Source organism: Zonotrichia albicollis, chromosome 2 (genome assembly GCF_047830755.1).
Source record: "Zonotrichia albicollis isolate bZonAlb1 chromosome 2, bZonAlb1.hap1, whole genome shotgun sequence".
Taxonomy (NCBI): Eukaryota; Metazoa; Chordata; class Aves; order Passeriformes; family Passerellidae; genus Zonotrichia; species Zonotrichia albicollis.
In genome coordinates this window covers 27,011,018-27,035,972 of record NC_133820.1, presented here as the reverse complement: position 1 = coordinate 27,035,972, position 24,955 = coordinate 27,011,018, and the positions used below count along the sequence as shown (strand labels likewise).

General features: G+C 41.2%; 1 protein-coding gene across 3 annotated transcripts in view; it reads right to left on the bottom strand.

Moving 5' to 3' along the window:
- The window catches only part of MAP7D2 (MAP7 domain containing 2), an 81,719-nt gene extending 57,056 nt beyond the window's left edge, over positions 1 to 24,663 (bottom strand). The window contains exon 1 of one of the 3 annotated variants that reach the window (XM_074534634.1): positions 24,437 to 24,663. In XM_074534634.1, coding sequence (XP_074390735.1) covers positions 24,437 to 24,479 — 43 coding nt within the window. In that variant the 5' untranslated portion in view covers positions 24,480 to 24,663. The remainder of the gene's footprint in view (positions 1 to 24,436) is intronic. The other 2 variants (XM_074534630.1, XM_074534631.1) reach the window with 2 other exon arrangements.
- Positions 24,664 to 24,955: the final 292 nt, after the last annotated feature.

Genomic DNA, 24,955 nt, shown 5'->3' with positions numbered 1-24,955 from the left:
GTTTTCCATGAGAGGTAGAAAGGTACAGGTTACTTATTTTTTTAAGTGTAGGAACTATAACCTTAAATTAAAATGGATCTTCTCAAGTTGGACAGAAGGCTTCTCAGTTTGTTTCTGCTTATACAATCAGCAAGCCCAATATGTACTTCTTTATAAAGTGTTCACTGTATTTCATAAAATAGAAAAAACACTGATAACAATTCTGAGATTCTAAATGGAAACTATTACAACATTCAGAAATAACACACCACTAAGTTTATAACTATGATATGCTGGAAAACCATCTTAATTACTCATCCTTGGCTAAAGCTGTTTTGACTTGACAGTTTCTGAACTCCCTTTAAGGAATATTTCTTCCCTTTCCACTCCACCTATACTCACCTGCAGACATTTGATTCTGTGAATTAACCATTTCTGAGTCCCAAATCTCTCTACTTTCAAGCTTTAAAGCCTTATTTGCCACCTTCTAAACAACATCTTCTCATGCCACACAGACTAAACAATGATAATTTTTACTTCATACACCACTTTTCAAAATAAGTCTTTGGATACCAAAGCGACTTCAATGCAATGCTCAGAAACGGAGGGTGACAGGCTTGCTTGAGTAGAAGAGCTTTGTGAGGATGTGAAGGAACTTGTCCCCGATCAGTGGGATCGGGAGAGGGGAATGGCTCATGCTCCTTGCGGGCGGGCTGCGGGCGCTGCCGGCTCCTCCTGTCAGCCGGGAGCTGAGCGAGCAGAACGATTGAGGGAGCTCATTGCTGCTCCAGTGAGCAAGAGGAGCTAACATATCCCAATGTACAGCCAATTCAAAGCTGCACATTCCTGCACTACATCACTGAATGCAAGGTGAAGGAACACAGTCAACTTTGCAGATCTGCTCCTTCGTTATAAATAACGTCAGAGTAAAAATTTAAAAAGAACAAGCAACAAAAAAACCACACCAAAAAAACTCACCCACAACAAAAGAGTTCTTTCAGTCACTAGCTCTGCAGCCATCATTTCAATACAAAAGGATGCCCTTGAGCATCTGTACACGAAACATACACTGTTTTTACTTGGTGAATATTGTGATTACCTTAATGCAGCTAATTTGAAATGAGCCTGCACATAGTCCTTGAAAAAGAAAATTGCCTCTTTGCTAAAGGAATGTTTTCATAGCACTTTACAGTCAATTTCAGAACAAATTCCCCTTTGCAGTGAGTAGTATTAGGCTCTCATCTACTATACATAATTATAGCAGAGAAGATCATTTGGATGCTATTGCTTCTATGCTGCAGCAGCTTCAAATTCAGAAACAAAAATAACCAACATACTGGGACATTATTTTCCTAGGGCAATCAAAAGCAGGCACATTTAAGTAGTGATAATCAGCATAGCCACATATCTGATTGGAACCACAGCAGTGTGAGAAGGAACCGTATTACTTTCATTTCAAGATCCAAGCCACAGGAGAGGAACTGGGCCAGCTTACAGCAGCCGAGCAAATGGTATTTTTGATAACTGCCTTCTGGTGCTCAGAATCTAATTTCCATATAAAAATACCCAATTTCTTACAAGTGGAATGGATCTTCATAATTTTATATATATGCCCTAGTACACTGGCTTGAGGAAGTGTGGATCACACTGTTTCACAATGTGTGGGATACTGATTTGAGCAACAGGACCTTGTATCTGACTTCATAATTATTAAAATCTATTAGGTTTATCAAATTATGCAATTAAAAAATAAAACAAAAAACCCACCATTACGTGTCCTCCAGCTCTTCCATTATTCATTAAACCAGAAATAAGCAGCTCAACATAAGGCATTCAAGCTGTTATGAAATTCACTTATTTGTAAATGACAAATGAAGCTCATTCTCAGTATAACAGCTTTTCCTGGGGAGTCAATTTATTTAAAATAAATTAAGACATTACCATGCCAGGACATAATTATGGGATTGTATAACAGATCTGTTTTAAAACCTCTACAGCAAAAAAGGACTTATTATCTACTACACTGTAGACCTGACATATCAGATGTGCTCCAGGAGTGAGGGAGGTCTATAGGATCACATAACTGTGTGCCTTTATCCTGCAATGGATCTGTACAGTTGGATTCCCCAGCCCCAGTCAGGAAGGCTGTGAAGGAAGGCAGAAATCCATTAGTGGCCACATGCAAGGCTGTGTCCCCAAGAGGACTGGCTTGCTCCTGTGACAGTTGGAAATACCTCCACACTGCTGCAGCAAGGCTCCTGTTCAGGCTGCCCCTCTGGAATCTATTTGGAAGAATTACCTACTCAATATAATGTCCCAGCAGTGTGCAGCTACACTGCAGGGCTGCTGGCACCTGAGAGCCATCAGAGTCCCTACAGAGTCTATGAATCTACAGCATGCATGATTTAGTATTCCAGGACCAAGGTGATGATATTCTATGGAAAAATCACATAGATTACTCTCCCAGCAAGTCTGTCACACACTCAAGTGTGGTATTTCAAAATACTAGCTTGTTTTCTGACTACTTTTTAAGGCTTAGTAAGAAAATTTTCATCCTACTCACTGTACCAAAATAGCTTCAAATAGAAATATTTGGCCTTGGGAACAGAATTACTAAATAGTGTGTGTGTGTAGGTACACGCAATCCTGAGCGTGCCTAACCGAAACAGCTCAAGTCTGCAAGCAGCAGATCCTATCTGGGGATTTCTATTTTACATTTGCCCAGCAGATCCCTCACCTTCTTGCCTGCCCTGGCAAGGCAGAAAGGGGTGGCAGGGTTACCCTGTGCACTGCTGCTAAGTAAGGGACATCCCGAGCAGCACACCCAACAGCTCTGCCTTGAGTGGCTCGGCAGGTGACAGCTGGAGCAGTCTGGCACACGGGAGGGAGGTGACATCACAGCTCTTTAAAGCTGGGAGGTAAGTGTTGACCTGCCTAAATTAGGGAAGTTTATACCTAAGCCACACAACCTGATGTGCTTGATTTAGGATTTTGTTAAATCCTGAATTTATTTAATCATATACTTAAATACAATGCTACGCTTGAGTATGACAACTAGTTTCTTTCAAACTATTTAATTTGTTTCAGTATTTTAACTTTATCCATCCAAATGTATGTCCTTTTCATGGAATCATAAAATTGTTCAGGTTGGAAAAGACTCCAAGATCACTGAGTCCAATCTTTGACTGAACACCAGTCATTTCCCTGTTAAATAAAACAGTCATTTCTTGAACACATCCAGGGGTGATGACTGCACTACTTCAGGAGGGAGCCCATTCCAATGCTTGAGAACCCTTTCAGTGAAGAAATTCTTCTTAATATCTAACCTGAACATCCCCTGACACAGCTTGAAGTCATTTCCTCTACTGCTGTCACTGGTTGCCTGCCAGAAGAGTCCAACCCCCACCTGGCTATGACCTCCTTTCAGGCAGTTTTAGAGAGTGATAAGGTTTCTCCTGAGCCCCCTTTCCCCCAGGCTAAACAGACCCAGCTGCTCCTCACTGACTTATTCTCCAGACCCTTCCCCAGCTCTGTTGCCCTTCTCTGGACATGCTCCAGCCCCCCAACCTCTTTCTTATAGTGATGGATCTGGAAATGGACATAGGACTTGAGGTGCAGCCTCACCAATGCCAACTACAGGGGGACAATCACTGACCCGGTCTTTGCTTAAGAACATCATTGTGTGAATCAAAATCAAGGGCACAGAAGCCTCTACAGGGCAAGGAGGAAGGGCTTTTACTTGGAGCAACTGAGAGCATTTAATTTTCCCTATTTATCTTATTTGTTTGAGAACACCGAGGAGCATGTAATAAAGCAGTGGCATCCTCCATCATCTGCACACAAAAAAATCCAGACCAAGCTAACTATTTTGGTATATGGAAACTAAGGAAGAAAGAGCATCACTGTGAAAGCCTCCAGAGGCAAAAAAAGCTTTTACAAATAAAAACAAACAAATAGTGTATGTAGGAAGACAAAGTTAGGGTATTATGAAGATTAAACTACATGCTCTTCTAGTCTGTATTTTCTACAGTCACTCAAGCCCTCGTTCAGAATACTTTACAAAGCCAGTCAATCTTTTAGAGCAATCCACTGAAAATTCCCCTAATGTGCACATCCCAGAGGCCTGGAGGGGTTCAGAGCACTGTGTCCCTTTTTAAGGGTCAAAACTTCAGTTCTTTAATATCAATGCACTTTTGCATGTTGTTAACAGTAATTCTTCTGTGGGTCAAAAGAGAAAAGCACAAGAAATAGTCTGCATCATGCTGAAATGAGCCAAACTTGGAGCAGACTGTACAGCCTTAAGCTAAGGTTAGTCAGAACAGGCACAACAGCCAAGCTCAAGGAACCAGGGCTAGGCAGAAGGCTGTCCCAGGGCAGCACAGGAAGATAAATGGGATACACCACCAGGACAGGGCAAAGTGCTGCTGCCTGGGATGTGGCAAAGCAGGGAAGGGAGCTCCCTTGCTCCTTGTCTTGACTGAACAGGCATTCACACAGCACAGCAAAAATGCAATCAGGGATGCCAGCATTTCAGACAGTGTTCCAATCCTGCCCAGCTGATGGGAGAATTAGAAACTAACTTCTGTATCCTACACTGCTGTTTGAAGGGAAAACAAGGTGTCCATCTAATAGACACGTAAGAATGAGATTTCAATAAGGTACTCCATCAAACACAGTTCAGAATTTAAGGAGAGCACACAGATTTGCAGCCAAGCAATGCTCTTGGTTTGATCTTGAAACCAACAAAGCCAAGCATGGAAGTGACATGCATGGATTGCTATCCTTTGCCAAGACCAGTTCTGGACAACCAGGACATACATAACAGTACAGAGAGGAGATAGAAGTGGACATTTTGACAAGGATGAAAAACAAGCAAATACAATACTGTGGTTGCATTCCTGAAGGTGAGAGACAGAGGGAGAAAAAGCATATTAAGGCAGGCATGCAAATTTACATGCAGGAAACTGATGGGGAGGGAGGGTGGAAATCAAGAATGGAAAATGAAAATCTCGGACCATGTTAAGTCTTCAATACACAACCTCCACTCACCTTGGAACTTCATTAAGAACTGGCTCATTTACAAGTAAAAGCCATAATATTTGAACTCTATCAGTAACACCATTTGCCTTATTTAAAATGTCAACATAGTAAGAATAAATAGCCTTCTAAAACAGGAGCCAAGAACTCTGACTTGACTTTATACCACTACTCAATTAAAAGATCATCTGATTACCTACAGGACAAACAATGTCCTTTTCTGCTCAGTGGCACTAGACAATCTGTGTTCTAGAAACAGCATTACTGCAGATGTTTTGAGACAAACTACTCATAATACCATCATCATCATCTCCAAAAAACAAAACAATTTCTGGGGGAAAAAAAAAGGTATTCAATCTTGATTAAAATCACCCTAGGATTTTTAAGGGCAACTTTAAAAGTCCCTTTGAACATAAACAAATAAGAAAGAATTCATTTTGGTATGGAGGATTACATTTATATCTGATTAAAACAGAAAATACTGAATAAGAAAAAGAGGCAATACTCTCTATATAATTAAATTTTCATTCTCAAAATTACTCCTAGCTTTAAGAGATAATTGAAAATCTCTGCAAGCCTACATTATAGCTACATATTTACGAAATGGCATGCTTAATCTGTACAAGAAAAGGAGCAGAAAACACAGTAGACCTGTAGATTTTACAAGAGGCAGGCTTGACAAAGCTTTCCTTGTTGCATATATTCAGCAGAAAGTTACTTTTCAAATAGATTTGAGACCTCATAGTGCAAAGAATGGCTAAGGCATTTATAACAGGCAATCTTTTCACATATACCAAATTCTGTAGAGAGATCAAAAAATTTTTAAAATTATTTAAAATTAACATCAATAGTTCTAACATGATAGTTTCTCTCTATAAAGAAAATCATACATCATATTTAGGAAATACTTCTATCACAAACCCTTAATTACTGGGTTTAAACAAAGTTTCACTCACATGTATTGCATAGAAAATATTGCATAGAAAACCAGCTTCTGAATGATCATTAATACTACTCAGAACAAAAGATTTTGCACAGCTACAGGCAGCTTCACTAACTGTAAGGACACAGGATCTGAGAAGATCCCAGCCAAACCCATCCTCCCAAGGTCAGGAACTTTCTGCAAGGGAAGGCTCTCAGCCCCACAGGCTGGCCTTCCTCCAAGGCTGCCCTCCCCAGTGTTACTGGGTAATTCAAAATAACTCCTTGTGTATGAATTGTCTGCCACAGGCATTACTCCTGACATCTCTCTGTACCAATGCACACTGAAATTTATCTGTCATTTACTGCTCAGTCACTTGGTGCTCATTTTTCTACCAAACTTTAATAAGTACTCTTCACATGACCATTCTTAAAGCCTATTCAAGAAAAAACCTCATCACAGTATTCACACTTTTTTTCACATCAATCATCAAATCACCAGACAGTAAAGAGCTTTCAAGATGTTTAGTGTCTTTGATGATGGTTTCTTCAAACATCTTTTAGAAAAGCCAAGCATATTCCTTCTTCTGGACCACTCCACCTTGCTGTTTGCTGACCTCTTGTGAGAGGCCCAATTGTACAAAACACATTCCCTAACAGAGCTCATAGGCTCTTCCCAGTGTATCATATCTCACCTACTCCGTTTTATGCTTGAAAACTTCCATTTTTCATTCTTCACTTCTCTAGAGTTTTTAAACCTTGGTATTAAGGCTAATTTCCTGTAGCATCAAATATAATTTAAGCAATAGATCAAGGTCTATTCCATTTTAAGAAAGACTTGGACAAGAAACACCCCTAAGCTCCTCCACACACAACACTAAAGCAAGTAATGAAGCTTCAGTGATCCAGCCTTATGTCTCTTGTGTTCCTTTCACACAGCGACCATTTAGCAACCTACCACAAAGTCTGGCAGGGTCTGTATCAAGGGTGACATGTTCACTGGTCTTTTTATTCTTTGCCAGTTTGCTCCTCAAAAATATATGCCTTGCAATTTTAAATTTTTAAAAATTTTCCAGATATTATGCTTCCATGGTCTTGTATATATTTCTCCCTTGTTCCTTTATTTTAGATGTATTCCTTTACTCTGCTGTTTAACTATGCTTTGAGGATTCAAACAAAATACTATTTTGATAGACTTTGTTTTTTCTTTGGGAGAAAAAAATATACTTTTCTACTGTAGGAAAAAATTGCACAAAGCCTTTAATATTTGGCTCAGAGTTGCACTGTGCATCAGAAGCACAAGATAAAGGCAGTCCCTGTCCCCCAGTGATTATAGTCATAATTGTAATAAGGCATTAAAAATTACATAAGGCAGCTCTGGCAGGAGAACTGGTCAAAGAAAAAATACTACCTGTATTTAGCAAATGATGCAGAAAAAGAGGTTTCATTTATTCAGAGTTTTGGTGCATCAGTAATGGCTTCATCTCCAAAGCAGGGGGCTACACAGCCTGCTAATTTTGTGGCCTTCTAGTTGTATCTGGAAAATAATCTTACATTCACCAGGAAGCCCATAATAAGCAAAATATGTACCCAATATCAAGGTCCAATAAACAGATTTAATACAGTATGTTAAGTCTTAATCTTATGACTACCCTCAATTTAGCAATAAAAATACCCTACATGGATAAACAATTTGTATAATCAAAACAAAACCAAACTCAAAAAACCTGAAGCTTTATGATTTTTTGTGTTTTATAAAATATTTTCAAACCTCATCCCAAGTGCTTTGCTGGATGACAGACTTTACAGGAATCCATGTATGGGTTTACCTTACAGAGACCGGCAATTATCATAACCTCTATCCCACATTTGTATTTAATTACTATATTGCAATAATCTAAAACACCACAAACAGTGTTTGCTTAAGTGGCACATGATGTAACCTCAGTGGTCAAAAGGTACAGTGATATACAATATATATGAACAGTAATCCTTTTGATGATTAGAATAAGCTTTCAGAGCCAGAGAAACAAGAGCATGACAAATATTTTCATGACACATGAATACATCCATAACTGAAAGTGAACATCTCATAAAATTTGCCTGCCTTCTTAAAAAGAGGAGATTTAAATGAAGTGCTAAGTGGTTTGAATGATTAGCAACAACCAATCAGTGGTACCAAACCAGCAGCCTGCTGGCCACATCCTGCCCATCACACGGGGCACACAGGGCACAGGCAGCTTTCCTTTGCCTGGATGGGGCATTTCACACACCAGGCAAAGCCATAGGGGTACTGAGGAAGACAGCAGCTGGAGACAAACAGCTGCCACTGGAAAAGTCCCACTGGCTACATCTTTGTGAGCCAACAAAAGGCCTCTGAGAAAGGCTGAGCTGTGGCTCCATGAAATGCCAACCAGCAGCAACACACTGCTACAGAGGGGAAAACATCAGAGCAGACTGGCACTTAACCTTTGCAACAAAAATGGTAAACCTGACTTGTAAACAGCACCCATCTTCTGCCCCTGGGCTCACAGGCAGCAGCTTCAGCAGGGCACAGAGGGGCCACAGCCAGCCCTCCTGTGCCTCTTGAGCATCCTCAAAGCCTGAGCAGGGCAGAGTAAAGCACTGCTACAGCTGCCAGCATATCATGAACTGGATAGCAGCCCCAAATTGTCTCCTCATTTGCAGAGCTGTGCATTAGGACAGGTACAGCCCCTCCAGTGTACCAGGAAGGGTGAGATTCAGCCTAACTTCAGCTGCCCAAGTAAACAGGCACTCACCTCTGAGAGCCAGCAGCTCTCAGCTTCCCCCTCACTCACTTTACAAGAGCTGGGGCACTTCTCAGACCTGTCACCTCCTCCTGAGGGAAGAATTTAGAAGTGCCTGTTCCACTCTACTCAAAGGCAGCCCAAGAGAACCAGGGCAGACAGATGTCAGATGAATTCCTGCAGAGAACCTAATTGTGCACAGTAATGCAATTTGTGCATTCTCCCACCAGTGAGGCATTAGGGCACATACAGGAAATGGCAGGATTTTCTACAGGTATATTCAAAATACCAACTGTCTTCATTTGCCTGCTTATTAACAGCTGAAAAATTACACTGCACTTGTAATAGCAAGGAGGAAGATTTTATTTAAACTTTCCTTTTTTGGGGGTCAGAATCTCAAAACTCTACATTTTATTGATGACAAATTAAGAACATTAAGCAGTTGAACATATATTCCTTCAGGGAAGGGACATTTAATGATGAGTTTTCAGCTAAGGATCAAAGGCTTCTAAAAGAGCTCTAAAATCAGGTTTTCTAATAATTTGACTATCTAAAGCTCATATTTTTCTATTCCATTACATATTACACAACACAGCACCATCAGCCTTTGGGTTTCTAAATGAAGGCAGCACTTCTACATTGTCAGAGGAACAGACCTCAAGGAAATTAAAGGACAGAACAGCAGGACTGAGAACAAAAGAAACCAGCTAAAGCATCTTAGCAAAGGAACTGAAATACTACGTATTTAATTTGGTAATTATCTCCTCGGACTGCTAAAGCGATAAAAGAACCTCAAAACTGATTCCATGAGAAGTGAAACATTTAAGCAGAATCCCTAAAATAGATGAAATTAACCCAGTTTGTGATGTAACGCTGATAAATCTGCACTTGACAATATCTTTGTCAACTGTGACAAACCTCTATAAATGTTCATTAGCAGGTACTGCTTAGCAGAGTTTCAACAAATTAACCCAGTAATAGTAGCAGCTTTCCAATATTCACTTCCAGGCTCAGCACTTGCTCAAGATGAATGCTCAGAGCAGCATGAAACAGACAGTGCTCATGCCCTGTTAACCTCAGAGATGGGAAACAAACCCGAGGAGAGTTCAGAGTTTTTGTAGTTTAATGAAAGCACAGCAAGAGCAATGCTGCAAAAGGTCACGAGGAAACAACAGCAGCGCAGTAATGCCAACATAAAACTCTCAACCTTTATTTAATCTTAATCCCATTATTCTTTTCCCCATCATGACAATAAATCCCACTGAACCAAAGAGATGCACATCCTTTTCTTTCCTGTGACTGTGTGTAGAAGAATTCCAAATACCAATAAACACAGGACACTTCAGAAGAACTCTTCTGTGTACATATATAGATGTGCACATAAAAATTGCAGAAGTTAAACCTGTTACCAGAAGATGAAAAACAACAAACTGTAAGAAAAAAACAGTCTTACTGAACATCATTTTTCCTTCTGTTTACATGCAGAATTAAAGATTACTAAGTCAATGCAGTAGATGTTTCAGTATGCAACTTCATACATTGATTTTCTTTTCCAGGAACATCTAACAGAAGCAGGATGCTCTTTTTAAAAGATCCTGTTACAAGCAGAGATTTGACTAAAGGAAAGAAAAAAATCAATACACAAAACCCTTACGTTTTTACATTTGTAAATAAATATACAACAGGACTACAATGAAAATCAATGTAATACTCTCTAATAATGACATTTCTTCACTGAATAAGAATGTATATGGACCCTGTTTATTGTTTAATTAATGTATGTTATTCTCTATTAAGCATGGGTTTGCTCACTTTTAGCTTGTGTCCTATTTATTCTCCATAGTTTTTCAGAGCTTCAACACTAAAATGAGCTTCATTCTTGCTTTTAAGTCAGCATCTCTGAAACCAAAAGAACATACCCACCCACTTTCCAATGTCTTGTCTCCTCTCCAACATATTTTTTGTCTTTTTAAAATTGAAGTGATTAAAGAGCTCTGTGCCCTTCTAGAAGATCAAGTCTCAGTCACTGATTAGCAAATGTGTCTTCCTTGCAAAACTCAAGCCTCAATAAGTAAGCTAAGTAGAAAAGGAAACATCAAAACAAATGTCATGAGTTAGTGACCTCAACTAATAAAGAAGATTTTTTTACAGTACATACTCAATATTGGAGGGGAAAAAATCAATGCATCTTCAGAAGGATTAAGGAAAGCAATACCAATTGCTCATTATTGATAACATATACAGAACCACAGCCATGTCTTGGTAGCATGAGCTACCAAAGCAACATACTATATGTAAATAGCACCAAATAATACCCTTTTCTATTGTTCCCACACAAGACATCAGTGTGAGCTTCCTGCCATTTTCCCCTCATTGACAATGTTCTTCAGAAACAGGCAGCTGCACAGAAAAATCACTGAATAACGTGCCAGAACTTACCCAAGTATAGCTGAAGCAGAGATCTTATTTGGTTTCAGAAGAACCTAGAAACTTCTACAGAAAAAATGAAAGAAAAACTGGATTCTTTCCTTATTATTGACATCAGAGCTGTCAATCCTGGGCATGCTACCTCAATTACGGTTCATGTCAGTCATGCTTTAAGACTTAGGCTACAGTAGTGTTAATAAAGGCATAAAAATCAGATTATTAACATTTTTATGATATAGTTCAAATGTAGGTTTCTGAAACTGAAAGCTTTCCATCACTGCAATAAGTTGAGGTTAACCCCATGCTGCTTATACACCAACACAAATCCATCCACAAGACACGTGGGTGTTCAGTGTCTCAGCTTTGAACCACAGAGGCCTCACACCTCCTCACTTTGCTGAAATCAGGTACAAGATTCACCTTTGTTGAGGTTACAGTTTCTTCACTTATCACCTTCTCCAAGCATTCAGCTACCTTCAGCTTTATGTTCCTTGTCCAAAAAATGTAGTTTCATACCTATTCCTTCCAACTCCTCCTAAAATCAAGTGGGCTGTTCCTACTACTCCTGCCAACACATACTGCTCTGTAGTCCACCCCTGCCTCCACAAACATGTCTAAGGACAGTTTAAAAACCCCTCTGCCAAAACACATTTGACTACTACTCTCATTCTGTCAGTCAAATGAAACTACACCACCTTCCATCTCACTGTATTTTAAAAGAGAAGACATGAAAATAGTAAAGGAAATCTTCACCTTTCTCCACAGTTTTCTGTTCCAAAGTTTAACTTTCCATCTCCTCTATGTCTGTGCTGTACACAAAACCCCTCACTCCTCCTGTCTGCAATTTGTTCTGCCAGCCCTTTTAAAAAGCAAACACTCTCATGCTACAAGCAAAGTGTTAAGAGCTGATAGTTCTCTATACTTAGCAGGCAATCTGTATTCTATACAGATATATTGTACCCTATAAATAGGATATAATAGATCCTATTTTCAAAGACAAAAAAAATTTAATGATATTTTACATAACACACAAAATATGACCTTATTCCCCTCTCTTATTTATATGGCACTGAACTTTTTGTCAAGTCAAATAAAACAAAGCTAAATAACAAGAACATTTTTATAATTACTTTGAAAGCTCTAAAATCTGAAACTAAGCAGTTGTACTTGGCCTCCTAAATTCCCTTCCCCTCAAATTTGCTGAAAAAAATCTGCCCTTGGGCATGTAAGGTTCTGACAGTGGGTTCCAGTTATGGCTCCCAGTGAGAAGCACAGCTCAGCTAAGTAAGAGAAAAGGTGCTTTTCCAGATAACTACTGCATACCCCTAAGTATCTTAGTTACTGAAATCCTGAAGCACTGAAGGACAGCATGTATGGGCTCGGAACAGATCTGGGATTTGCTGATGCTGTAGGTGGCAGCAGGATCTCTTCCTCTCCAGAAAAATCTTAGAGAAAAACAGCAAAGCTGCCACTGCTTTGATGATACAATACACTTGACACTGTTAAATTCCTTTCCACTAAAGAAATGGCAGAAGCCTGTAACAGCAGAGTCCCTGCAAAGAGAGTCACAGCAAAGTGCCTGCCTGCTCATTTAGCTCCAGATGTGCCCACAGCCTGGTGCCATAAATCCCACCATACCATGAACAAAAAATCCAAGCTTGCCAAGTGTTATAGCTGGCATTTTTACTTCTTCCAGCAAGCTTTCATCTGACATTTTTCCTTGACAAAGGAAGGTCTCAAGCAAGGAAAGTGGAGACTGCATCATGTTTCTCCATGCAAGCTAACCAGTAGTGCCATTTATCTTTACTATACAGTGCAAACCCAGGTGAAAAACCTAAGAACAAATTAACAGCAGTACAGGAGAAAAGTCTTACCTGCCTACTTAAATGAACTCAGAAATTTATTAATACTCAGCAATTATTGCAAGAATGCATTCAAAAGATTGCTATCTCCAGCATTTACAAGGAATCTGAAAACTGCATACAATGATTTTACACGTCAGCAATTCTCTTGGTTTATTCTTTTAAAAATCATGAAGTATACATCCAAAACATACTGACATGAAAGATACGTCAGAAGGAGATTTTTGTTTGGGTTGGGGTTTTTTTGTTTATTTCTTTTTTACACCAGTTTTTTTTTTTTCCCCTTGCTAATCTGGAATTCCACGATTACAACTATAGTTAATAAAATTACTCAGTTAATAAAATAAAATTGCTTCATTAGGTGAAAGTTATTTTGTATATAAGCAAGAAAAACCAAAACCCATCAATGGGTTGTACACTTTGTTCTAAACCCCAAGAGATGTGTCTTAACTTCACCGAGTCAGTTCTTGAAACCATATGGCAAATATTCACCCTGCAAAGCCAGTAACCCCACTAGAATACTTTTCAAAGCACATTAGACATCTGAATTTTTATTCCCACCCTATTGTCTAGGGCTTCTCTAGAACCTGAAATGAGTTGACCAGTGGTTGCCACCCTGCAGCGCAGTAAAAGATCACAGGGGCTGGGTCCCAGTACAAAAGGTTGGGCCCCAACATCCTGTGTGTCTGTAAGAGCAGGAACCAGCTGCTGCCTCAAGAACCTCAGTGCTCCTGCACTCACTTGTCCTATTCTCCTCTCCACTTCCACATACCATGAACCTCCTTCTCCAGACTGATGGGCAATGAACTTTGCTTGTTTGGACTGTAATTGGTTGGTCTCATAACAAGAGGTTATCTGTGCACGAACCTCGCCTCACTGCAAAGACATTCATTGCAGGATTCCCAGCAAAGGCAGCTGCCTGTGGAGCTCCTTGCCAGGGTGATTAGACACAGACTGATTGTGGGCAGAGCAAAGTTCAGGACACACCTGTACAAGGAAAGGCTTTTGTTTGACTGTGGCAACAGAGCAGCTCTGCTGAATGTGGAGCCCCATATCACACTCAGGCTGAAAGCCAGCACGTACATGGGAATCCTACACTCTTCCAGAATTTTCTTTCACATGTAGATACAAATCAAAAGATACAAAGTCAGGGCTTGAAAAACCTGCCTACCCATAGCAAGGGAAAAGAGGAGAGAGATAAGTAGGTTGAGTTGGCTGAAGAAATAGAAAGCAGTAAATATTTTGGAAGAGGCCAGGAGGAGTTGGGGATGCAGCAAAAGCCACATGCTGTCCTGCACATGTAAGAAGAAGTCAGGAAGAAGGGAAATGTAGGTGTACACACACACAAGAAGGCTGCTCTCTAAGCCTCAGCTGACAGTAGAAGAAAGAATGGATACATCTGGGCTAATGGGCAAAGGGACAAAGAGCCTCTATACCCACCATCACTAACAGCCAACTACACCACCTTCTCTACTTAATGAGGATTAATGCTATAAACAAAAAACAAAACTAACACTTCCTTTTTCCAGTAGATCAGCATCTGAACTTCTTGCCTGAGAATACAAATGAGATCTGAAGTTAACTTGTCCCAAACAAGCAAGCAAACATTTTGGTATTGCTCCTGTGCATAGGCAAGAGGATTATCTAACAGGCAAAAAAGAAATATTTTTGTCTTTGCTTTTAGTACTTTTTTATTGATGCAACAAATATTTCTGAATCAAAAGGAGACAGTTGACTAGCAGCAGAAGATTAAGAGATTCTTGTTCCTGATTAAACATTCAAAGACTTAGGGGCAGATTACTTCAGTGTAACATGCTTCAATAAGTCCAGAACCTGAAGCCAAATCCTGTACCACCTTCTCAAAGCAGAGCTAGATGATGCACACTGAAAATCTTTTCCTCTACAAACCTGACACCATCAGTTTTTACCAGTTTGTGTAAACTTTGACACAAGAAATTCCCAAAGACCCCAAACTGTATACTCAAAGAATGTCACTCTAGCTCTACCTACAAATAAATATGTGTATTTATTTATTTCACTGCTCCCCAATAACAGCACTTGGCACCTGTCAGACAATGGTGAAACTACATTTTTTTACCAAACAACACCCAAGAAGAACAAATTTGGTTTATTCTGGCAAGGTACAAGGTAATGGGCTAGATTACGCAGCTGGAAACAGATAGGGATGGCTGAATGCTTTCAAATCTAAAATGTTGGAATTATAGCTAGCTTTTAGTTGCTGAGCAGTTTTCCACATTCCTTTAAGAATTTTATTTCTTGGGGTTTTTCAGTTCTACAAATTTATGAAGGAGTGTATAATATAATCAGCTTGAAACATTGCTCCTCAGATCCAACAGTTCTCAGCCATTGGGTCAGAATACGAAAATTACATCTTCCATTATTTTATACCATGAAGGTTTTGACCAGAATTTCTCAAGATGCATGCATCACCAGGAGATGTCTGGATTCATTTCAGTGTAAAATAGCCATTAACAAACCATCTTGAGGACTTCTGCCCCTCTACTTCTCCAAGTCTATAACTTAAGTAAGTATATCACACTTGCAGCACATTAACCAAGAGCTGCTCTGAAGACTAGGAAAACACTCCTCACCCTATTTGTTTTTGTTACCTTTGATTTTCAAAGAGCTCTTTGATATGGTGATTCTCTATTTCTGAACAGGAACGCCTGAAGCAGAGGTTAAATAGCATGGAATGCATTTTCTTTTCCTTTCCACCTTTTTCCTATTCATGGTCTCTTTGCCTGCCCTGCAGCTGCCACAAGAAAAACTTCAGAGCTGCTTCAGCCCTCTGGGGTCCTACTGCAGGAGGCAGGTGGGCTGGTGAGAGGTAAATTCCTGCTGGAACCCATCTGAAGGGCCCAGTCTCCTCCATCAGGCTTTTCTCTGCCTCCCCTCCCTAGGCTGGATGGAATGGAGTGAGCTCTGCTGGGGCACAAGAGCAAGAATTACTGTATTGAGTGTAATTATGAAATTGGGGCAAGAAGCAAACTAGAGCATGGGAATATGTACACACAGAAGATATAGTCAAGATGTATTTTCTACATCTCTAAGTCCTCTAACCATAATTTGAGGGACTGTAGGAAGCACACTGGATACTTGCTGTGATCTTACACCCCTCCATGAATGCCTGTTTCTAGGCATCAGGGAGGACAGCAGTGAGAAAGTTTCCCTCACAAAGTGGCCACCCTTATGACCTTGTAGGCAGGACTGAGTGGATGAGAATAGGGAAGGAAGAAAACACCATTAGAGAGAAAAATAAAAGGCCAACTTCTAAAATCTTAAGAGATATCCTAGTAGGGTCTCATTTTATCAAAAGCACAGATGCACCATTATCAGCAAGTAGGCACCAGAAGGTCTGTGTAGTGGAGAGGTTTTTATCACCAGAGATTTTAGTGATCTTCCAGGAGCATCACTGTGCTATTTTAAACACCTTTTCACTTGCTACATGGCCTGTAAGCTTGTCACTATGCTTTAGGGAGCACTCACTACAAGGAGGTTGCATGAAGACTTTTCTTATAGTATTCAGTTCACCTTCAGCACTTCAAACAGACCATGACAAAAATTGGATCTGAAAGTGGATGTGCTTGTACTGTGTAACATGATTTTCAGGGCCACTCACACATTATTTGGACAACTTCATCACAGATTAAATGTATTAAAATTCAAAGATAGGCTACTTTTTATTACATCCTTTGGCTATATGAGACTTAAAGGAAGACTGGATAATGGCAGTGGCTCTGTTATAAGAACAGAGATTGCAAAGACCTCAGAGGCAAAAAAAACCCAACTCAAAACAAGGAAAACATAGTGCAAGGCATGAAAGAGATGCAAAACTGCTTATAGAATATAAAAATTATTACAAAAACCAAGTTATTTACATTATCTGTAAATGCCTCAATCTGTTCAGTTATTTCTGTTTCAAGTTTTCTTTCAGTTCTTTAACTTGATAATGCCATAAAAAAGCAGCCTTTCTCCATAATACATTCTCTAAACCATTTCTTCCCTATGCAGGGCTCAAACATTTTCATTCAGTGCCATAACCTGGCCTCAACGAGCCATGAAACACACCCTGGCTCACAGCCCTGCAACGCAGCACTTACATCCAGAACCTCATCAAAAACTCATTTGTGCCAACGGAAAGTCACCCTCTTGTTTCACTGCATCATTAAAACCACTTCCTCTGACTGCTGAAAAGTGCCATGCTTACTTGTAACCACAGCACTTAGAGCCACTAAACCCAGGAAACACAATGGAAATACATCTATTAATAGACCATTAAGCACATGGGAAAAATATGTCCTGGGGCTGATGCATGGTATCAAAAGTCAAGACACATGAAAGTAAAGCCCTACTGGCTCCCTTCCCTTCAGGAGAGGGAAAGGAGAACTAAAACTCATCCACCATTTATTTTGGAAGCCATAATTTGCTCACTGTTTATCAACACTTTAAGAGATCCAACAGCACATTCCAGTTCCCTCCATGAGGTTTCTTTCCCCTGACACAGAGTGGGTCTGCACACACACACACAGATGCCACATTCAACACAAACAAGGGAATGAAAACTGGCAAGATGCAGGCAAGTCACCAGCAAAAGGCAAACTCTTCCCATTTGTTGATACCACCCTCCCATGGGAAGGGAAACCAAATCCCTTAACTTAAAATATGTAAAAATCACAGTAATGATGTGTGGATAAACACTGCAGCATGTCCTGCTTTCCCTTCTGAGACAAAAGGAAAGGGCCTTTCTTGGGTGATTTGTCATGCAGCAAACTTAGGAGCATAAAAAATATTTTTGTTTCACGTGGCTGGAGTGTTTTCAAAATTAGCTTAATTGACTCCCAATAGAATTGGATATTGCAAGTTTATTCCAACTCAACAATCAAGGCTAGTTTGTTCAAACTGGAGTGTTCCAGCTCTCACCTGATCTATCACTGAAGTGAGAAGGCAGCAGAGCCCTGCCTGGACCCCTTCAGCACTCCTGCTGTGGTTACAGCCCCAGGCACGCACAGCACCTTTGGAAAGTTTGTATCTTTCTCTTTTGATTGTAGCCACATGAAGAATTTCAGTATTCCACACCCACGAGCAAAATTAATTTCAAACTATAAATATTTGAATGAGCATTTTTCTGAATTAAAGCAAAGCCTTGATGGCTTCTGCTTGGCACGAAACAAGTAATTTGATAATTCATATGGATTGAACTGGGCAAGGCATAGTTGGAGATCTTCCTAAGTGAAACAAAACCTCAACACATCCTCCAGCATCTGGCACCAAAACAGACAAAATTGTACTAACTGTAGTAGTGTTACCACTGTTTTCTTTAATATTTTTTTATATGTTTTTCAGTAGCATCCATGAATTGATATATGGTATCATGTACTTTTATCCAACACACCCATTCCCATCCTATCCAAATCTCAGGCAGAAGTGATAAATTCTCATTCATGTTATTTATTGAAATCACTGCTAGGAAAAAGTAGTATCTAAGATAAATTATTCAACAAAGAAAACCAGATTTATGAAGCTTCATGTAATTTCTTCTAAACTGGTTGAATGCACAACACACCTGTGATGGTGTTAAGGTCATGGGGCATAAAATCCATTTTCATTTTTGTGCAAGCTGACGCATTACCATGCACAAAGCCAACAAGGCACCTGGCTCTGGCATGAAGTAACAATGGAGAAGACAGTCCAGATTAAAATGTTCATCATTTCACACCAAGTTAATACATATTCCATGGACTGGTCCTCTTGGAAGGCAAATGCAAGCAGGAACACAAACAACACATGTAATTACTACTGAATTACTACTAAAGGGGTTGACTTCGAAAGCTTGGACAATTTCATCTATTTCTGTACTCAAAATACAGAAAATAAGACTTTACAGATTTTTCACAAACCAGAAAAAAGGATTTGAATGTCCAGGGCTCAAAAAGTTAAACATATGATGCACAGGAAACAATCTCTTCTGTTAAATCATTAGAAGAAATTGAGTTCAACATTTTTTTTCCAACTGGTCCAATCAAAAAGCACAGACCTGTAACACTGGAACACACAAAAGTTGCATTTTACACGTTGTAAAGGAATGCATATAACAAAATTGAAACATTAATATGAGAAGGTTGCTATCGGCATCTTTATGCCAAGAAAAGTAACATGAAAACACAGTGAAAAAAAACAAACATTTGGCACACAGAGAAAAACAGTTGAAAGCAAGCTCATGCCTAAGCAAACAGCTACCACAGCACAAGTGTGCAAACCCTGCACAACATCAGGAATAACTCTTCTCTCCATCACTGCTTTGGAGCCCCTCACTGAAAAGCTGCTAAAACAACAAACACCTGCTGTGTAACTGAAGCTGATGCAAAGATCACAGCAATGCTTTATCAATCTCAGCAAAGCAGGCGTTTGTCTGCAGCACCTCAATACTACAGGAATAATCAGCTCCCCCTCGATCAAAGGAAAGCAGACACAAGCACATGAAAGAAGCAGCAAAAGCCTTTAGATATTCCAGTGCAAAAGCAAAATTGATGTCCCAGAATTTAGGGCAAAACAGTTTGATCTGACATTTGGCAAACAAAGATGACACACACAAATAATACATTAAATGAAAAGAAGCACAATACTTCACAAAACTTCAGATCATAGAGGGCATAGATATTAAATAATTATGGGAAAGTGTAACTACTGTGGATAATGCATTTAAGAGCTACAAGAAGGAAATTACAAAAACTAAGAATGTGACCAACAAGCATTTGAATATATCAGTTCATTACAACTGCAAAAAGCCTGAAATGTACATGCATTATATATGTGCATACACAGAGGACAACTCAAAGCCAGAAGTAATTCCACATGAAAGATTTGGATTACTATTCAACTACAACAAGAAGTACTTTACTAAGATTCTTACAACATTCAGATCCACAGAGAGTGCTAGGGTTTTAGGATCTTGACACAAATGTAAGAAAAACAATAGTGTACTACTGGAATGACAAAGTCTGTCAGATGCATTAGTCTTTTAAACAACATAACAATAATCTTGGGGTTTTTTTAAATGGTTAGATGGATTTCCACTTTGTGAAACCCACTTATCTTTGCACAGTGACACAGCATCATCATTAATCATTGTGGAGATAAGACACAGTGAAAGGTATTTCTAAATATCCTATCTAAAGCCAGCCCAGGCTAATGTGACTACCCAAGTCACTTTTTTCACTGGTTAAGCTGCTTGAACACATTGGGAAAACTAATACATACCATGTTCCTACATGCACTAATTCCAGGCACAGAAAATACACCAGCAATATATCAAATTGTGATGAAAACACCAAACACGAGTCAATTACAGCAAAATAACTCAGAAATTATGTAAAATGACCTAAAACAGGCAGATTAAAATGAACCCAGTTACAGTACTGAACTTTGCTTTTGATTACTCCAATAATCTTGGCTGAGCATTACTATTCCTTCCAGTATTTAAGCATATTATCCAGATTTTCCCTCTCAACCAGTAGATGTCCACAAGAAAGTTAAATCTGAGTGTGTAATACAAGTAACTAAATGCAGTCAGCATTCCCAAAATTTGCATTAGCTTCCTGATCAGCTTCATCTTACAAATAACTGGACCTGTACAGTCCAGTTATTTTATAAAAACTCCATGAAACAGTATCTTAAACAAAAAAGCATTGTATAAATTGATGTAGAATCTGAACTGAGGATTACTGCTTCTAGGATCTGCTCAACAGCTGGAGTCAGTCACAAAGGGCTGGAAGCTGCAATGCCCTATCAGAGAACTGGTGCAAAAACCTGATTTCACAAGGAGTGGTCAAGATAAGTAAAAGAGAAAAGCCAAACAAGCTACTCAATAATCCTGACACTGGGACCTTGCAAGGGTGAAACACACAAGAAGGAAATAAGATGTTTTTTCCAATCATCTAAGCAGTCCAGAATTGAACAGAATTTAAAGCCTTGCTTTATTCTGTAGCCTTAGAAAGCATTTATAATGCCAGACAAGATTTTTTAAGAATTTCACCTGTCAGTTTTGGTCCACATACACTGAGTGACTGATAACCAAAGAAGTTATAATTGCATTTTATTTACTCATGAGATTTAAAAAGCTTTACTACATAAATCTTCATACAGTATCATCACACAGGATACATGGTTTCATTAACATTAAATACATATATGCTTCTTCAATTAGCACATCTAGAAATAATTACCTAATGTTCAATCAAGATTCCTGATGCATTTCCACTGCTATGGATACACCAGGAACCAAAGCAAATGGAGCTCTGTGACACTGTACAAAGCTGTCCTATAAACACTAAAGCTTTCAGATGCTTTACTTCCCTAACCTGTGCATTTCAAGTGATACACCTTCCTTTTACTGCTGCAGCCCTGGAATGCAAAGGCAAGACATTTTTCTTCACGGCTGTTTAGTGAACTTTACTGGGAAGAGGTTTGACTTTGCTTTTTTAAGGACAAAGCCAATACTTTAAATACCAAAACAGTAACCTTGAGAGTGTATTAAACTGCCCTGAACTAAAGCCAATACTTGCAAATGGTAACATCATATGAAAATCAGCACATGAATTAACCTTGGGGATAAACAACCTTGAGTGTCCATATATGAGATACAACAGTACAGTACAAAAAGAAGAATGTAAGTACATGTTGGTTAAATCATTTTGGATTATGAGAAATCACTTGCAAAAGCAATGAGATCAAGAAGAAAAGCCCACAAGTATTTTAAAAGGAATCCACACATTAATTCCTTTCACACAAACTGGTTTTGTGATATACAGTCTAGGATGGCACATCATTTTTTCTCTTAAATTATTTTAGGCATGATCATGTTTTCTACAAGGAGAAAAACCCAAACAACCAACAAACTCATCTTACTCTGAAAATCAAAGTGCCCAGTATTTCAACCTCCTAGCACATACTTTAAGCAAATCTCACCAGGCAATAAAAAGGAAGACAAGAGATTCAATACTGAGCCACTTGTCCTTCAAATGCTCTTTAGTCATTACCTTTACTATAGACAGCAGCAGCAATAATGCCCACATTTTGGTCACCTAACACTCTCCCTGACAAAAAGATTCCTACAGTGTCTTCTCAGCTATTGTTTGCCTCATGCCTTTGATTTTTGGCAAAGGGATATAATTGAGCTCTGCAATTATTATTTTTTTGTGCCACAGAATTTTGCTCCTTGCTTGCAGAATTAGAAACAATTTAACAATATTCTCCCCTCTAGCAGTCAAGAGATGCAAAAAAAAAAAAATCCATTATGCAGGGTTGTTTGTTACAGCTTGGTCGGGGCAGACAGTGTGAAGTGCCTTGCTTGCACTGCCATCCTAGCAATTCTCCCAGCACTGGAGGATCCCACAGATCAAAGCTCAGATGCTGCCAGAGAACTACAGTTTGGGAAGGGGAACAGTGGCTGCAGTCACTGCCTGGTGTTGGCAGCATCCTTTTGGAGAACACCGTGGGAAAGAGCATTTTACTCTGGAACAGAGAGGTCAGAGTCTTCCTATCCCTAGGACCAAGGCAAGGACTCCAGGACCAAGACATACAAACATGAATTAAGAGAGCATCCTGACCACATCCACATTAATGATGCACTTTAGTAGCTGTTGTGCTTGCTACAAAATTGGCAAGTCCCACAAAAAGAGCCTCATTCTCTGCTGCAGGAGATCAAATGCCATCCATAGTGCTGTCTGTAACACACCCCACACATGCACAATCTTTACACCACATCATGTATTATCTTCTAGCAGACAACTCAAATAACAAACTTGGCCAAGACCACTCTATATATACTGCCTTCCTTGGGTATTAGTGCTCACATGCCAATGCTTGACCACAGGTAATGACATCTGTCTGTGCCTGCCCATGCCCTACAACACATGATCCATTTGATACAATCTCTAATTAGAGTACATGCTACCTTTTCTATGGATTCCCCATCTCATACAGGGTGAAAAATACATTATGTACTGGTCAATATAAAGAATGACAACACTTTTTACAACACTTGCCTCTGAAGTTAGAATGTATAAACTTAAAAAAAAAAAAACACAAAAAGAAAAATGTCTGGGAAGAAAGCAAGTGAATATTGGGAAGAATTCCCTATGCTTTAGACAAGAGGTGTAAAAAAACCTCACAAATATGAATTCTGAGCATTAATTTCCTCCTGTCTTCCATGTGAAACACTAAGAAATGGAGAGCCAAGCCCTAGAAGTGCATGACTGCTCAACAGCAACAGCCTTACAGTAAAAGCCACAACTGCTCAGCATGTGGAGAAGGGTGAGGAGCAGCAAACACAGGTGTTTCCAGCTCCTTCCTTAGCTTCTCACACTGTGTTACCTCAGAGAAGTTAAAGTGTCAGATTCCCTCTCTATAAATTTGAAGAGTAATCCTTCTTTATCTCCCAAAGCAATTGCAAAGCTACTTTTAGTCACTATAGTGGCTTAGGACAAACGGGGAAATGAATTCCCTCTTATGCACCAGGTTTAGATGGTTTACCATCCACAAAGCAGCAGCTCCATACCAGATAATTAAGGTAAAAGTGTAATGAGCACCTGCATAACACCTTAATCACCGCTGATCTCACACTGAGGCCAGGGAAGTCAGTCGTGTGAAGCAGGAGCAGCCAGACCCACCCCAACACCTACACGGGAAGCCAAGAGCCAAGGTCACGACCACCAGCCTTGGCTCCAACACCTCAGGGTGCTGGGGAATTGATCCCATGCCAGGTGCTGCTCCCACACACTGCACAGCAACCTCCACCACATCTCACACACCCTTTTCATCCTCGGAAATGAAAACTTCTGTTCGCCCAGCAGCGAGGAGGGACCTTACCCAGGAGCCGTATCTATATAAGGGCTCTGCGTGCGGTGCTCACGCCCGATACCCGCTCAACCAGTTTGTGCCCGGGCTGGGCAGCACCGGCACAGGCAGGCCCAGGCACCGCCGAGCAGGAGCTTTACAAATCGCTGCTCTGCACTTCGGGGCACAGCCCGCCCGCCCGCCCCGGCAGCACCGCCGGCGGCCGGGGAAATCGCGGCGGCACAAAAGCCACCTCATGGGAAACACCTCCCGCCCCACAAAGGGCAAGGACGGGGATCGCCGGGAGCCGCAGGCGGGACCCGCTCCGCGTCCCCTCGGGAGCGGCCGCCCAGCGCCGGCACAGCCGCGGCTCCCACCGACAGCGGCCGCCCCATCCCTCCGAGATGGCGGCCGGACCCGGCGGCACCTGCCGGGGAGCGACCCCCGCCTGCCCCTGCCCGGGGCTCGGGCAGCGCCGGCGCCGGGCGGCGAGAGACGGGACGGGACAGCGCCGGGAGAAGCCGCGGGATGCGGGCAGAGGAGCCGCTGTCCCCCGGCACGTCGCGGGGTCGCGGCCCCATCCCTTACCTGTGGCCCGCGGGTGGCTCCGCGCAGCCCCCGGCTCCGCCATCTTCCCCGCCGGTGCCGCCACCGCGTCCCGCCGGGGCCGGCTGGGCTGGCTGCGCCCGCGGCCGCCGCACAGGCGCAGTGCCCGCCCCGGCACCTGACGGCGCGGCGGAGGGAGGGGAGCGAGGGCGGGCCGCGGCCGGGCCCTCACGGCGGGGCGGGCCCGCTGCCCAGGTGGGGCCGCGCCCCGCCCTCAGCGCTCCGGCGGCGGGGCTGCGCTCGGGCGGGGGCTGCTGAGCGGCGCTGCGGGGCCCGGGCACCTTCACTCGGGTTATCCCCCAGAGCCGAACAACGAGCTCTCTCCTGCTTTCCGGGCCGATCCGGCCGTTTTCCCAGATTTTTCCATCCAGGTGTTTGCGCCCGCTGTTTGCAGCCTCGTGCGGCCTCGGGTGAATCGATGGCGCCGGGGAAAGGCACAGCCGTGTCCTCCCCATCCGGCTGCGGTCCCGGTGCCCTTCGGGCCAGGCTGGCCCTGCAGCG